Source organism: Mustela erminea, chromosome 14 (assembly GCF_009829155.1).
Source record: "Mustela erminea isolate mMusErm1 chromosome 14, mMusErm1.Pri, whole genome shotgun sequence".
NCBI classification, from domain to species: domain Eukaryota; kingdom Metazoa; phylum Chordata; class Mammalia; order Carnivora; family Mustelidae; genus Mustela; species Mustela erminea.
This window is the reverse complement of record NC_045627.1, coordinates 38,211,544-38,227,088: the sequence shown is the minus strand read 5'-3', so window position 1 is coordinate 38,227,088 and position 15,545 is coordinate 38,211,544. Positions and strand designations below refer to the sequence as shown.

At 40.4% G+C, this 15,545-nt stretch overlaps 2 protein-coding genes across 7 annotated transcripts in view; both read left to right on the top strand.

Annotated features, from left to right (window-relative positions):
- The window catches only part of ASCC1 (activating signal cointegrator 1 complex subunit 1), a 97,738-nt gene that overhangs the window by 47,663 nt on the left and 34,530 nt on the right, over positions 1 to 15,545 (top strand). The gene's annotated exons all lie outside the window — the stretch shown is intronic.
- Positions 14,061 to 14,431, top strand: LOC116573103 (V-type proton ATPase subunit e 1-like). Its single transcript, XM_032312788.1, has one exon. It carries the CDS (start codon positions 14,076 to 14,078, stop codon positions 14,319 to 14,321), a length of 246 nt encoding a protein of 81 aa, XP_032168679.1. The 5' UTR covers positions 14,061 to 14,075; the 3' UTR covers positions 14,322 to 14,431.

Below are 15,545 nucleotides of genomic sequence, written 5' to 3'. Positions count from 1 at the left end.
CCTGAGCTTTAATAAAATTGATCATTTTTACTGTTTCATCAAGGATAAATGAAACTAGATTTTTTTTTGGACGTATAATGAAAATGTACTCCTGCTAGTACAGTTTGGTGCTGCTGTCTTCCTTCATGCTGAGGTGCTGACAGTTTACCCAGCATTTTTGCACCATCCCTGTAAATGCCATTGCAATGAAAAAGGCAAATAATGTCCTACAATTATTATAAATATAGTTTTAGCCTCATAGACTCCCCTCAAATAGTTTTGGGGACCTCCAAAGGTCCACAAATGATAGTGCAACAATCTTTGATCTAGGTAAGGGTTTTTGTTTTTGTTTCTGTTTTTTAAAAGATTTTACTTATTTGAGAGAAAGATAGCACAAGTAGGCAGAGTGGCAGGCGGAGGAAGAGGGAAAAGCAGGTTCCCTGTTGAGCCCCATGAGCCCCATGTCGGAGCTGTATACCAACCAGGACCCTGGGATCACGACCCCAGCCTAAGGCAGAGGCTTTAACCCACTGAGCCACCCAGGCGCCCTGTGTATTATCTCTGTTTTATCTTTGCAACGTATTAGTGTGCCCATTTTATAGATAGGGAGGTTCACAGAGTTTAAGTAGTTTGGCCAAGGAAAGCCTAGACAGCAAAACCATACTCTCAATCCCTAGGCCAGAATAAAGGTTTTCAGTGTGTGTATGCTAGGTTAAGTAGGATAGACTGTCTTCCAATTCTTACTTCTAGAGTAAAATGGAAAGTTGTGACCCACTTTTTTTTTGAAAGTGGTAAAATTCGCATAACATAAAAATCACCATTTCAGCCATTTTAAAGTATATGATTCCGTGGCATTAAGGACATCAATAACATTGTGCAGCCATCACCACTTTTAGTTCCAGAGCATTTTAATCACCCCAAAAGGAAATCCTATACCTTTCAAACAGTCATTCCCCACTGTTCCATACCCCCCTATTCTCCTCTCCCCAGCTCCTGGCACTAAATCCACTAATCCACTGACTGTCTCTCTCTTTTTGTTCATAGTAATTTAAACCTTACTGTTGTGGAACTGAAATCTGTGCTAGCCTATAGACATACAGTTAACATGGTGCTATATGGAAAATTTAGATGGGATTGTAGCATTTCATTAAATAATACAGTGAGTTTTTCCTAATCTATAGCTTCAAGTCTGTTTTAACATACAGATGTCATAGGCTCCATAGTTTTAATTTACTCTATTCTTGGTGGCCCTAGAAGGAAAAGAGAGGTCACTGAAAGAGATAATAAAATCATTACTTTGAGTTTTTCCATTGGATATCTTTACCTTTTGCTTTAATGGTTAGACCCTTCATTCTATAGGAGGTCTTCAAGTGTAAAGAATATAGGGTTTTGAGATTGGAAGAAAATAAGAGCTGTAGAAGCTAGATGGCTTTTGAAGACAGTGCTCAGACATAATTGGTATCCACATGAATGGAACAGTGGGTACTTCAAAGGTAAATACACCCATTATTTTCCCGTAGATCCAGCCCTTACAAATTTTGCACACTTACTGTTGTCAGGGCTTTGTAAATTGAAAGGTCTGAAGACATAGCCACTGAATCCAATGGTGTAATCCACAAAGAACATTTTTTAGTAATTCCCATCTCTCTTACTGCCCATTTTCCCCCTATTATACATTCCTCTTTCACAAGGAGAGACATGTTTATGTTATTTAAAAAAGATTTGTGAATTTCCATCCTCAAATTTGTGGGAATTACTAAGAGACTTAAACACCTCTTATTTAATTCAGTTTTAAAACAATTTGAATGCCTCCTTTGTGCAAGGTGTTTGGGGAGGCTGTGCAAATTGGTACAGAAAGGAGCATCAAATCTTTTTGCTTGTTTATATGAAGAGATACTACTCAGTGCAGGAGGCATGGGAGAGAGGCCATGTATTAAAGATACATTCAGCTTTCTTTGTATGATTTCATGTAGTTTAATCAGAGATTCCTTCCCTTAAACTGACTGAATGTGAAGCCTGACATTTATTTATTTATTTTTTTATTATTTTTTTTTAAAGATTTTATTTATTTATTTGACAGACAGAGATCACAAGTAGGCAGAGAGGCAGGCAGAGAGAGAGAGAGAGAGAGAGGGAAGCAGGCTTCCTGCGGAGCAGGGAGCCCGATGCGGGGCTCGATCCCAGGACCCTGAGATCACGACCCGAGCCGAAGGCAGCAGCCCAAACCACTGAGCCACCCAGGCGCCCCAAGCCTGACATTTAAAAGGATGGAACCACTTAGATCAGATTTTTCTTCTGGAGACTTTGAGCTGGGGCACTGTAGGTTCACTTAGTAATGCATTCTTGGGTTTGGTAAAGCATGACTGGGTGAGGAATTTGCGGCAATGTTGTACTCATTACTTAGTAGTCAGCTGTTGCTAAGATTTAAGTATTGAAGAAAGTGGCTCTTCTGTTCTGTCTGGTACCGTCACATGAGCTTCCATCCTTGCCCCTCGAAGAAGAATGGCTTCCTCACATTTTGCTGAGAACACAAAAGCAACTCAGCGGCTTCCTTCCTTTTTCCCCTCACAGTCTACCTGCTCTCATGACCATGCCCCACTCAATTTCATTCTCTTTCTGAAGAATGGCATACATTATCTCTGATGAGGCTATAATCTCTTGTTCTGCTCTCATTCCTTCTTACCTCCTCAAAGACCTGCCTCCACCAGCTATTCCCCCTTGCAGTGCATTGCTAGTCTTCTTTTCCCTCAGGCATTTTTCAGATGCCCTGCCTATGAGGCATAGTAGACTCCTAGGGCTTCCATCTTGAGGAGGCAGATCTCAGAGTACACTGGGGTGAGTTTGAGGGCTGTGGTTGAGATTCTAGGGGCGCGTAGACAGGCAGCAAAACTCTGCTCATGTGTGGGCAAGTTCTGTAAAGGAAGGCTTCACAGAGGAAGTTTCTCTGCTGAACAAGGAGTTGGCAGGCCAAGAGAGTAGCATTTTAGGAAAAGGGAATAAGTAGCAAGTGCAGATCTAGAAGCACTATTATATGCCATGTAAAGGAAGCTGGATTTTCATTGGTTATTTGTTTATTCAGCATGAATTTATTGAGTGCCTGTTGTTTGCCAGGCACTGTGGTAAGGCTGTGAATACAGAATGGTGAATAAAGCCAGGCGTGGTCATTATCCCTATGTTGTATACAGACTGATGGAGGAACATTTGCTAACAAATAACACACAAATGTATAGTAAACCCTTGAACAACATGGGTTTGAACTCCACTAGTCTACTTATATGCACCTTTTTCTTTCTTTTTTCTTTAAAGATTTTATTTATTTATTTATTTGACAGACAGAGATCACAAGTAGGCAGAGAAGTGGGCGGAGAGAGAGGAGGAAGCAAGCTCCCCTCTGAGCCCGATGCAGGGCTCCATCCCAGGACCCTGAGATCATGACCTGAGTCAAAGGCAGAGGCTGTAACCCACTGACCCACTCAGGCGCCCCCATTTTTTCAATAAATACAGTATAGTACTATCAATCTATTTTCCTTAGGATTTTCTTAATATTTTCTTTTCTCTAGCTTAGTTTATTGTAGGAATACAGTATATAATACATATAACATACAAAATACGTGTTAATGAACTCTTTATGTTCTCAGTAAGGCTTCCCATCAACTGTAGTCTGTCAATAGTTAAGTTTTAGGGGACTCAAAAGTTAGCCATGGATTTTCAACTGCGCAGGGGTCGGTGCCTTTAACCCTTGCATTGTTCAAGGGTCAACTATAATTGCAAACTGTGATAAATATGAAGCAGAGGGAAAATGATGCTCTGTTACAAGAACTATCATAGCAGTGTTGACTGGGGGAAGGGCAGGGTCAAGAAAAGCCTTTCCCAGGAATCAATATTGAATTGAGATCAAAGAAGTGAGAGTTTGCCAGCAAAGGAGAGGTGGGAACCCACCTGTTTGTTGTTCTAGGCAAAAGAAAATACAGAGCAAAAGCTCTGAGGCAAGAAAAAGTCCAGCAGATCACAGCTATGGGTGAGGTTTAACGAGGAAGAGGTAGGGTAACCTGAGAGGGCCACATGAAGGAATTAGAGGGGCTTGGACTGATAGTGGCACTAGATAAAAGAATGAAGATTAAACAAGAGATCCATATCAAGGTAAATCTGAAATGGAAATGCAGAGCACCAAAGACAGAAGATCTTAAAAAGAAGTTACACGCAAAGGGGTTACAGTTATAAGGAACTCTCAGTAGTAATAGTGGAAGTCAAAAGATAGCAGAATATTTTCTACAGAAAATAATGGTGAACCTGGAATTGTGTACTCAGAAAAAAACAGTCTTTAAGAACAAAGGTGAGGGGCGCCTGGGTGGCTCAGTGGGTTAAAGCCTCTGCCTTCGGCTCGGGTCATGATCCCAGGGTTCTCTGCTCAGCGGGGGGCCTGCTTCCTCCTCTCTCTCTGTCTGCCTCTCTGACTGCTTGTGACCTCTGTCTGTCAAATAAATAAATAAATAAAATCTTTAAAAAAAAATAAAAAAGAACAAAGGTGAAATGTGGGCACCTGGGTGGTACAGTCAGTTAAGCATCCAACTCTTGGTTTTGGCTCAGGTCAGTCCTGAGATTGAGCACCGCATCCGGCTCTGTTCTCAGTGTGGAATCTGTTGGAGATTTTCTCCCCCTCTCCCCGGCCTGTTCATGCTCTCTCTCTCTCAAATCTTTTAAAAAATGAACAAAGGTGAAATGAAGACTGTTACAGATGAACAAAAACTCCGAGAATTTATCACTGTGAGATGTCTACAGTTAAATAATGTATAAAGGATATATTTCAAGAAAAGGAAAATGAATCCAGAGTGTTTGAGGTGCAGGAAGGTTAGTTTGAGATGTAGAAAAGAATGGTAAATACATAAAATGCAGACATCGTCTATACAAAATAATTATTTTATAGTGGGGAGAGTTTTTTTAAAAGATAGAGCTAAAAATAAATAAAAATTTAAAAAAGAGAACATTAGTCAGTTAACATAAGTGTCAGCTAAGAGCACTGCAAGTCAAGACTGAGGAGAATTCTGGAGTTAACATATTCTAGTTTTTTTTAATTATTTGGGGGGATGGTATTAAGATATTTCTTAACTTTGTTAAGCTAACTGCATACAGTAAAAATTTAAAAAGTAAACCTAAAAGAACAAAGGAGCAAATATTAATTTATAAAAGGAGCAAGAAGCATAGGAAAAAGTGGGATGAATATTTAAATATAAGATGATAAGAAGTCCAGATATATGTATACATATATATATATAATATTTTAATGATACATGTTAATGAATAAACTCACTGGTTAAGAAAGATATATTAAACAAAATTCAGTTATATGCTCTTTACCAGAGATACACCCATTCATGAAGTTGCAGTAGAGAAAGGTAAAAGATAGAGTAGGCAAATACCAAAAGGAAGTTTGCATAGCAGAATTAATATCAAGCACGTTAGGCTTAGCAGTAGAGAGGACCGTTATATAATAATAAACAATTTACGAAGATGGTATAATTTTTAACTTGTATGAATACATTAGAGCCACCTCAAAGTTGATTTAACCAAATTTGTGTAATTAATTTTTTATTGGGGAGAAATTACAGATTTCTATTACCTACTTCAGATGCAGTGGCCAGGGGAGGCATCTCTAAGGAGTTGACATTGGAGTTTAGACTTAAAAGATGCAAAGGAATGGTAGTAAGAGTATTTTGGGTAGAGGGAAGAGCAAGTGCAAAGACCTCGAGAAAGAGCATGGTGTGTTTCAGCACTTAAAGACCAGGGGAGATAAACAAGGGAGATGAGGCCAGAGAGGTAGACAGAGACTTGATTACGCAAAATCTAGACAGTTGGTAAAGAATTTGTATTGTTTTCCTAGGTGCTTCGAAGGGTTTTAAGCAATCTAGTGACATGATCTTTCATTTTAGTATATGTGCTGCCGAAGTGAGCACATGATCTTTCATTTTAAAAAGGTAATGTGTGGTAGAATGGATTAGAGGGGGATAGAATGCAAGTGGAAAAATCAGGTCATACTGCAATCCAGGCTAGAGTTGAAAGTAAGTAGCCAAGTTAGAGTGATGACAATGATGAAAAAAAATAAAAAGACACCATCCATTACAGTAGCACCAAAACCCATAAGGTACTTAGGAAATAACTCTAACAAAGTGTGTGTAAGACCTTTTTGCACAAAATTATAAATTGTAAATAAATTGAGACATTGTTCAAGTTCATTGATAGACTTAGTTCCATAAAGATAGTAGTTTTCCTCAAATGGTTCTATATAAATTTAATGCAACTATGAGACTACATATATAATTGAAATGAAGAGGCAGGAATGGGAGGGGTAAGTATTTAAAAGTCATTATAGGAATCCAGGTGAGAAGTAAGACCTGAACTAGAATAGTAGTGACAAGAACTGATATGTAGATTAAAAAAGAGTGAACTTGGGGCACCTGGGTGGTGGGTTAAGTCTCTACCTTCGGCTCAGGTCATAATCTCGGAGCCTGCTTCTCCCTCCCCCTCTGCCTGCCTCTCTGCCTACTTGGGATCTCTCTCTCTTCAAATAAATAAATTCTTTAAAAAAAAAAAATAGTAAACTGCTTGATTGGGCAGTTTTCTGAAGGTGGAGTGTAGGAGTTATGAATATGATCCATTGCGACTAAGCTGTTAATCTCAGGAATACAAAGATGAATTCAGACCAGGAAATCTAATAACATCCAACTCAATAGATCATATTTTAAAATGATATCTAAATACATGTCTAAGAGGTTTTGATGAAATTCAGCCTACTCTTTTTCATTAAAAACTTTCAGAAAATAGAAACATATTGCCTAAAATAATAAATATCTATCTTAAGGCAGAAGCTAGCAATCCTATTGAATGGTTATTCGTTGGGTTTATCATTGCCATTATAATCAGAAATAAAGCATGATTGCCTGTAATAACCATTACTCTTAAACACATTGTTCAGAAAGTTCACATTAAATCCTAAACCATAAAACAGCAGTTGAAGACAAAAATTGCCGTTGAGGATAACATTACAGTCTACTGAAAAAGCTCTACAATTGATAAGACATCAGTTAAAGTGCTAATAAGTGGTTGGGCAAAAATAAATACCCCAAAATAAATAATTTAGTACTGACAAAGTAAACACCATAAGAGATACACAAATGGGTAAAATGACCCTTGCCTGAAGGACCTTAAATCTCCCTCAGCACTATATTAAGAGAAAACACACAAATTTTAAAAATAGAAGAAAACTAAGTAGATGTTTGATTAGTGACATGAGGAGTTCCCTGCTAATAAAGCTATAAATTAGGACAAAATTTCCAGAAAGCAAACTGGCACTTTTATTTTATACTTCTTGCACTTGCTTATTTTCCCTATAGGAATTTTTGTAGTGGAATTTAATCAGATCTATGGACAGATCTCTCTATGTGGGAGATATCCATTCCAGTATTGCATGTAGCAGTATATGCAGGAAACATTCTAGAGATACGTCACGATGGGGCACCTGGGTGATTCAGTGGGTTCGGCCTCTGCCTTTGGCTCGGGTCATGATCTCAGGGTCCTGGGATCAAGTCCCGTATTAGGCTCTCTGCTCAGCAGGGAGCCTGCTTCCTCCTCTCTCTCTCTGCCTGCCTCTCTGCCTACTTGTGATCTCTGTCTGTCAAATAAATAAATAAAATCTTAAAAAAAAAAATCACAATGAGAGGAGTGGGAAATAAACTATGATCTATAGAATAGAGAATACTGGGGATCAGCTGGGAATGATGTCTGGAAAAATGGGAAATATTCACTGTAGAGTATTATCTGATGAAAACAGTTTACAAAACAATTTGTAGATATACATTTACTTTTCTCTCAAATGTGGGAAAAGAGAGCAAAAGAGAAATAAATCATTTAATGTCAGTACATAAAACTCTTATCAGTGGTTCTTTCCAGATAGCAAGTGATTTTTTTTTTTTAAGCTTATCTGTTTTTTGTTTTTGTTTTTGTTTTTGTTTTCAATAATATTGGTATAATAGCCAAGTGTTACTCTTGCTCTGGTTTACTTGGTCAGGTCAGTGTCAGTAGTAATTAGCATGTGTGGGAAGTGGTAGCATTACAGTTGACCTCGCTCTGACTGTGAAGCCTTTGCTCATGCTGGGGCTAAGAGGGGATTAAGGACAACTGGAGACAGACCACTCTTGAGAAGTTTGCTGAAAAGATGAGAGAAGTATACGTGTATGTGTGCACCTAGAGATAAATTGCACAGCAGTGCAGCCTGACGTATCTCTGTACCATCTTTTAGTTTGCCATCTTCCTTTCACACCCAAGCTGCTGCTGCTTCCTTTTTTTTTTTTTAAGATTTTATTTTTAAATAATCTCAACACCCGATATAGGGCTCGAACTCACAACTCCCGAGATCAAGAGTTGCACGCTGTACCGAGTGAGCCCGCTAGGCGCCCCCCGAAGCTGCTGCTTTTTGCTTTGTTTTCTTTTGCAAAATTTTAGGCTTCCTTGGGTTAAGTGAAAGTCAGCTGGCTCCCTTTCCCCTGCATTGCCCCTCTCTGTGTTCCTCCCTAGTAGATGGTAAGCAGAACAGACGCTGCTGAGAGTCATTGTCTGCTATGCATATGATTTTATACAAATAGGACCCACATGGGTTAACAGTCCATTCATCTTATGACATGTAACCTAGAAGTTACTTTTATGTCTTTGTGTGTAGATCTCATCAAGTACAGCTACATTTGTCCTTCTAAGCTGTAGCCTGTATGCTGTAGGACTTACTTGCTTAAAAATCTCCCACCAGAAATACAAATCAAAACTGCAATGAGATATCACCTTACACTTGTCAGAATGGCTAAAATCAACAACACAAGAAACGGCAGGTGTTGGCAAGCATGTGGAGAAAGGGGAATCTTCTTGCATTGTTGGTGGGAATGCAAACTGGTGCAGCCACTCTGGAAAACAGTATGGAGGTTCCTCAAAAAGGTAAAAATAGAACTACCCTACGATCTAGTAATTGCACTATTTCCCCAAAGAAATACAAAGGTATTTTTCCTAAAGAATGCAAAAATACTAATTCAAAGGGGTACATGCACCTTGTTGTTTGTAGCAGCATTACCAACAACAGCCAAATTCTGGAAACAGCCTAGTTATCCGCTGATTAATGATGCATGGATAAAGAAGTTGTGTGTGTGGGGAAAGTGGGTGAGGGGATTAATGAGTGCACTTGTGATGAGCACCAGGTGTCATATGGAAATATTGAATCACTGTATTTACACTAATATTACACTGTAAAGTGACTGGAATTTAAATAAAAACTTAAAAAAGGAGTGAGAAGAAAATCTCCCAACCTTTCATATCATCTTATGAATTAATTCATAGTCCCTAGTCGGCATTCAAGGTCTTCCAGTATGAGATAATCTTCCAGTAAGACCAACTTAATATTTCAATTTGATCTTCTACTACCTTGCACTTGGCCCAAGCCCAGGCCAACTTCACCACTTATTGATGATTCTTTGTGTCTTTGTTAATATTGTTTCTTGTGACTAAAACTTCTCTTCTGTTACTTCTTATCTTTTTGTGTTCACCTGCTGTCTTTCCTTTCTTTTTTTTTTTTTTTGGCCCCCTGCTGAGCAGAGAGCTGGATGCGGGGCTCAATCCCAGAAGCCTGAGATCTTGACCTTAGCCGAAGACAGAGGCTTAACCCACTGAGCCACCCAGATACCCCTCTTTTTCCTTTTCTTAAGTAGACTATAAGATTCTTCATGGAAGAATCTTATGGTGTGCTCTTATTCAGCATTCTATATCCAGCGCCTTTTATAATTCAGGCTCATAGATGTTTAATGAATGCTTGCTATGTACTTAATTCACTCATTCTGTACATACACAAAATGACTTGGGTGCGGTTAGCTTTCTGTCCTAAGCCCATCCTCCTAATAGCCTGTTCTGGTCCCAACCCAGCTATGCTCTCTTCCATGTTTATATTACCAGAAGCACCTTGTATCGTTATGTCATTCCCAAAGTCTTCCTTTATAGTTACCTTAATAGATTGCAATCTCCATAGTAACAGGGACTATGTTTGCTTAGTTCTTTATTTTCGTAGTGACTAGCACAATGCCTGTATATGGTAAGCAGTTAGGAAATATTACTAGTATGGAACTGAATTAAGATGGGAAAAAAAATCCTAAACAAAAGCCTGAAATTTGCACTTTCTAGGGAGTCAGTGATCTTTCTGCAGCACAAATCCATATCTGGAAAGATGGCTCTGGGTTGCTTGAGCTTTGGAACACTTACAGACCTTTTAAGAGCTTTGATTTAAGGCATGAATAACTGGCTTCTGTTTCCAAACTCTAAGCACTATCTAAATAATAAAGCTGCTTTAGAATAATTTATAATTTTTCTCATAGCAACCCTACCTTATTTTTAAATCACTTGTAAGGAAACAAAGGCGTAGAAGCGTTTTGTGACTCATAAATAGTCAAACAGGAAAGGATCAATGAAGTAAGAGTTGAAGGATGGTACTGTTCGAAATATACGGACATATTGTTAAATGTAGTATCTGTGACATCAACCAGCTATTTAGGGACTGTACCCCAGTACCCTTAAGTTCTTTTAATAGAACCCCACAATATTTGTCATCTATGAATCATGCGTGCATGCAACAACTGTTTATTGAGAACTGATCATGTGTCAGGTATTAATTGAGGTGCCAAGATAAAGCAGTGAATAAGATAAGAGCCAACTTTTGAGGAATGCACGGAGAATCATTAACACAAAACTCTCTCGGATTCTGGTCTCTTTGCCCTGACTTTGAGCAGCTCATCCTGTCTGTATTTCATTTGAGGTTAGTGTAGAACTTTCTAAAGGACTTAGTTTCTTCAAAGTCATAAGTCTGCGAATTGAACAGAAGTCTTAATTTTCCTGAAAGAGCTGGAAATTGGTTTCTTTATTTAGTTTATTTAATTTCCTTCGTCTAATATTTCTTGTTCCTGTTTCAATATAGTTGAACTCCCTGCTCACTTCCTTTTCTTTAATGGGGGAGAGAGAAAAAAGAGGCTTCATTCTGCTGTGATTTATGTGGTTTTTTTTTTTTTTAAGATTTTTAAAATTTATCTGAGAGAGAGAGATCACGCTCATGAGTCGGGGGGAGGAGCAGATGGGGAGGGAGAAGTAGACTCTGCCCTAAGCCTGTTGCGGGGCTTGATCCCACAAAGCCAAGTTCACTTCCTAAGCCAAAATCAAAAGTTGGGTGCTCGACTGACTGAGCCTTTCAGGTGTCCCTCTGCTGTGATTTGTAATTGAGGTGGATTTTGCAGTGCTTATGTTCAGACTTAGGTTGTAATGCTTAGAAGTGTTTCAAAATTTTGTGGTTCTGTCGTGGTGTTAATCAGAAACTTCAGCATCAATATAATATAGATCTTTGCTTGGAGGTCCATGTGCACAATTAATTAAATCCATTAACTATAAAATCAGAATGATGTGCTGCATGAATATATTTCATTTTCCCCATAGGAAAGTAAGGACAAAGCTGTTTCCATGAGTCATCCCTTTTTCCGTCCTTACTGATATTTTATTGGCTAGCCTTTCTCAATGCTCCTCTAAAAGGTATCTAAGATGATATTGCAAAAAAAATACTCTATGATATAGAAAAATATTCGGGGTACATTAAGGGAAATAAGTTTAGAAAAATGTTTTTGTCTTTTTAAAATTGATGTATATCTGTAGAAAAAGAATTAAAAATTATATAACAAAAGCTTCAGTGTTTCTGTGTGCTTGGACAGGTTATGATCTCCTTTTTATGCTTCTCTTCATTTTCCAGTTTTTCTATAATGAACATTTTTTTTTTAAAGATTTTCTTTATTCGACAGAGAGACACAGCGAGAGAGGGAACACAAGCAGGGGGAGTGGGAGAGGGAGAAGGAGGCTTCCCACAGAGCAGGGAGCCCAATGCAGGGCTTGATCCCAAGACCCTGGGATCATAACCTGAACTGAAGGCAGATGCTTAACTACTGAGCCACCCAGGTACCCCTATAGTGAACATGTATTATTTTGTAATCAGAGAAAAAATTGAGACCCCGATGTCAGAAAGCACACCTCTCTTCAGTGACTTTCCACACCTTTGCTTTTGTCTGTGTCTCTTGCTTCTTACTGGCCGTCCTTGGTTTCCTGCAGCCTACCCAGTAAGATTCCAACCTGCTCTGGCCCCAGGAGCCCCCACAGCCTGGCTTTGTTCAGCCTGCCTTTCCATTTCATCTCTGCCCTTCCCTTTCTACAGATGTCTCACGAATCCTTGGATGTGTTGTTCTCTTTGATATTCAGTCTTTCAGATGTTGAGGACAAAAATTCTTCTAGAATCACCTTTCACTCATGTCACCAGTATATCAGAAAAGCATCCACTTCTCACCACCTCCCCCCGCCATCCCAGCCAACTGGTTGTTGTGAAGGCCTCCTGGAGGCCTTCCTCCTTCATCCTTGCCTCCACTGCTGTCCTCTGAATGGCAGCCAGAGGTTTCTTTTTAAAATGTCAGCCGGGTCATGTCATTCTTCTGCTGAAAACACTCCCAAAGCTCCCACCTTACTCTGTGAAAACCAGTCTTTACAGGGGTCTACAAGCCCTATGTAAGCCCCATGGGACGTGACCTCCCCACCTCTCTGTCCTCAGCTCCTCTTCCCTCAGCTGCACTCCATACACTGGCTTTTAACTCTTCCTCAGTCATACCTCACACATGCTGCCTCGTAGGTCTGCCTTTGCTGTTCCTTTTCTGTGCAGTGCTGATCCCTGCTTGAGTCTCTGCTCACATATCAGTGTGTCAGGGAGGCCTTCCCCAACCACCCTGTATAAAATGGCACATGTACGCCCAGTGGTGTTCTCTATCCCTCTTTCCTGCTCCATTTTCTTTATGGCATGTAACATCACCTGACGTAGTGTGTGTGTGTGTGTGTGTGTGTGTGTGTCTGCTGTCCGTCTGTCTCCTTCCAGTAGCACATAAGCTGCTGAGGGCAGGGGCTTGTTCACCTCTGTATTCCCATCACCTGGAGCACATCAGCCCTTCCTGTCTCCTTCGAGATCTTATTCTGTAGTTCCCTCTACTAAGTTTCGTCTTCCTTCTCTATTGGATAATTTGTCGTCAGTAGCATTTTCAGTTCTTTCTCCTCATCGAAAACAAACACAAACAACCTGTCCTCAGTTCTGTATGTTCTGATTATCAAGACATTGGTTTCTGGGCTTCCTTTCAAGTTTCTAGAAAGAGTTGATGTGTGCTTACCCCCTTCCCCTCCCTCTCTGGTTTCTGCCTTGGTCCTCTGTACCAAGGTTTCCATCTTGTTGTGCTGGCATGACTGCTTCTGGGGAGGTTTCCAGGATGCTCTGACTGTGAGAAGTAAATAGGCCTTGTTTTGTTCCTTTTCTTACCTTACTTTTCTGTGGTATTGTACTGTGCTGATTTTTTTTTCCTCCTGTAATTCTCCTTTCAGCCTTTTTGAGGTCCTCTTCTGAAGTCTTTTCCTATTCCTCCTTACTGATGATTTTTGCTTGATCCTTCTCTGCCCCTGCCTTAGGAGTGTCCCTTAAGGCTCTGTCTTTAGCTCTCTCTATGGCTTACTATGAATCCTTCCCAGCATGACTGCATCTATCCCATGCTTTTTTTTTTTTTTTTTTTTTAAGATTTTATTTATGTATTTGACACAGAGAGACACAGCAAGAGAGGAACACAAGCAGGGGGAGTGGGAAAGGGAGAAGCAGGCATTGTACCTATTGAGCAGGGAGCCCGATGTGGGGTTCAATCCCTGGATGCTGGGATCATGACCTGAGCTGAAGGCAGATGCTTAATGACTGAGCCACCTAGGTGCCCCTATCCCGTGCTTTTAACTACTGCACTCCTGACTCCCAAATCTCTTTTTTAAAAAAGATTTTATTAATTTGGATGGCAGAGGGCAGAGATTGTATGGAGGGAGGGGCAGAAGGAGAGAGAGAATCTCAAGCAGACTCAGTGCTGAGCATAGCCTGGCACGGGGCTCAGTCTCATGACCTGAACTGAAATCAAGAGGACACGGGGTGGGACCAAAGTGAGGCGGCTGGGTAAGGGCTGGTAGCTCCGGCGGCAACCATGGTGTATAATGGCCTCATTGTGCCTCTTATCGTGATGAGCGTGTTCTGGGGCTTCGTCGGCTTCTGCGTGCCCTGGTTTATCCCTAAGGGTCCCAACCGGGGAGTTATCATCACCATGCTGGTAACGTGTTCAGTTTGCTGCTCTCTCTTTTGGCTGATTGCAATTCTGGCCCAACTCAACCCTCTCTTTGGACCACAGTTGAAAAATGAAACCATCTGGTACCTCAAGTATCATTGGCCTTAAGGAGGAAGACCTGCTCGCCAGTGCTCCATCATTGAGGTCACAAAGAGAATTCCTCTAGATGCAAAGTCAACTCCAAACCCAGACCACCTTCTTTGACTCACCTGTTTCGGCCATCAGCTGCCTTAAATACTCACACCACATTTGAATATCTTACTCTATAATGCAGTATTTTTTCCTGTCACCTTTTTTACATTTCGACAAATTATGTGCCTACTTAAACCTAAACTGTGCTGACTCTCTACAGCGTTCATGCACTCTTCTGAGCTAGAAGGTGCTGTTCTTCTGGGAAATATATTGCTCTCTCCTGGGAACCTGTGAATTCGAAGATGACTCCTGCATGGTCACAGCAAGGGACTCAGCGAAGTGTTTAACTGTCACAAGACAGAATCCAGTGGGGCAGTCAGTAGGAGAGCAGGGAGCTTATTCAGAGGCAATATCTGTTCTAACAGAATTACACCAAAGTATATTTTCAGGATGACTTTCTTATTTCTCTCATCTACTGGAATAAATTATTTTTCTGCTTTCTGTGGAAAAAAAAAAAGAGGATGCTTACCCAGATCTATGTTTTGTCCAGATTTTTCTCTTGTGTTTCAGGCTTGTATTTTCATCCTTCTCTTGGACCTGTCCTACTTGATTTCCCATGTCCCATATTCAAAAGCATACACAGTATACTTGGAACGACATAGCCTAACAGTAGCAGTTGCTTCTCCACAGCCGCCCACCTTGGTCAGTGGCCCACTTGGTCATGAAAGGCACTCTTGTGAGTCACCTCAGCCGCTCTCTGTTTGAATGCCGCCATGTCTGAGGGCACCAGCTTCTCTCTCACGTGGCTCCCGTGAAGCCGTAATCTGGTCTCGGTTCTCATTGCCCCTGCCACAGTTTAGATGTCCCTCCTCTCCCCCTTTATAGAACAGTCCTTAAAGCATGTACTCTGAAGCCAGACAGCATGGGTTCTGATTTTGGATGTGCCACGGATCACTTATGTGACTTTGGTCCATGCCTCAGTTCCCTCATTGGTAAAATAGGGATAACAAGTCATGGTGAGGATGAAATATCGAGTGTTGAAAATAATGGCCAACACTGTTCTGGCTGACCTCTGTATTGCTGGTCTGTTCTTCTAAAGTGTTTTGACTTGTGCTCGCTTTGGCAGCATATATACTAAAGTGTTTTCGACTCTTCTACAACGTCAGCTTTCAGAAATGGACATCTGACCACATCATTCTC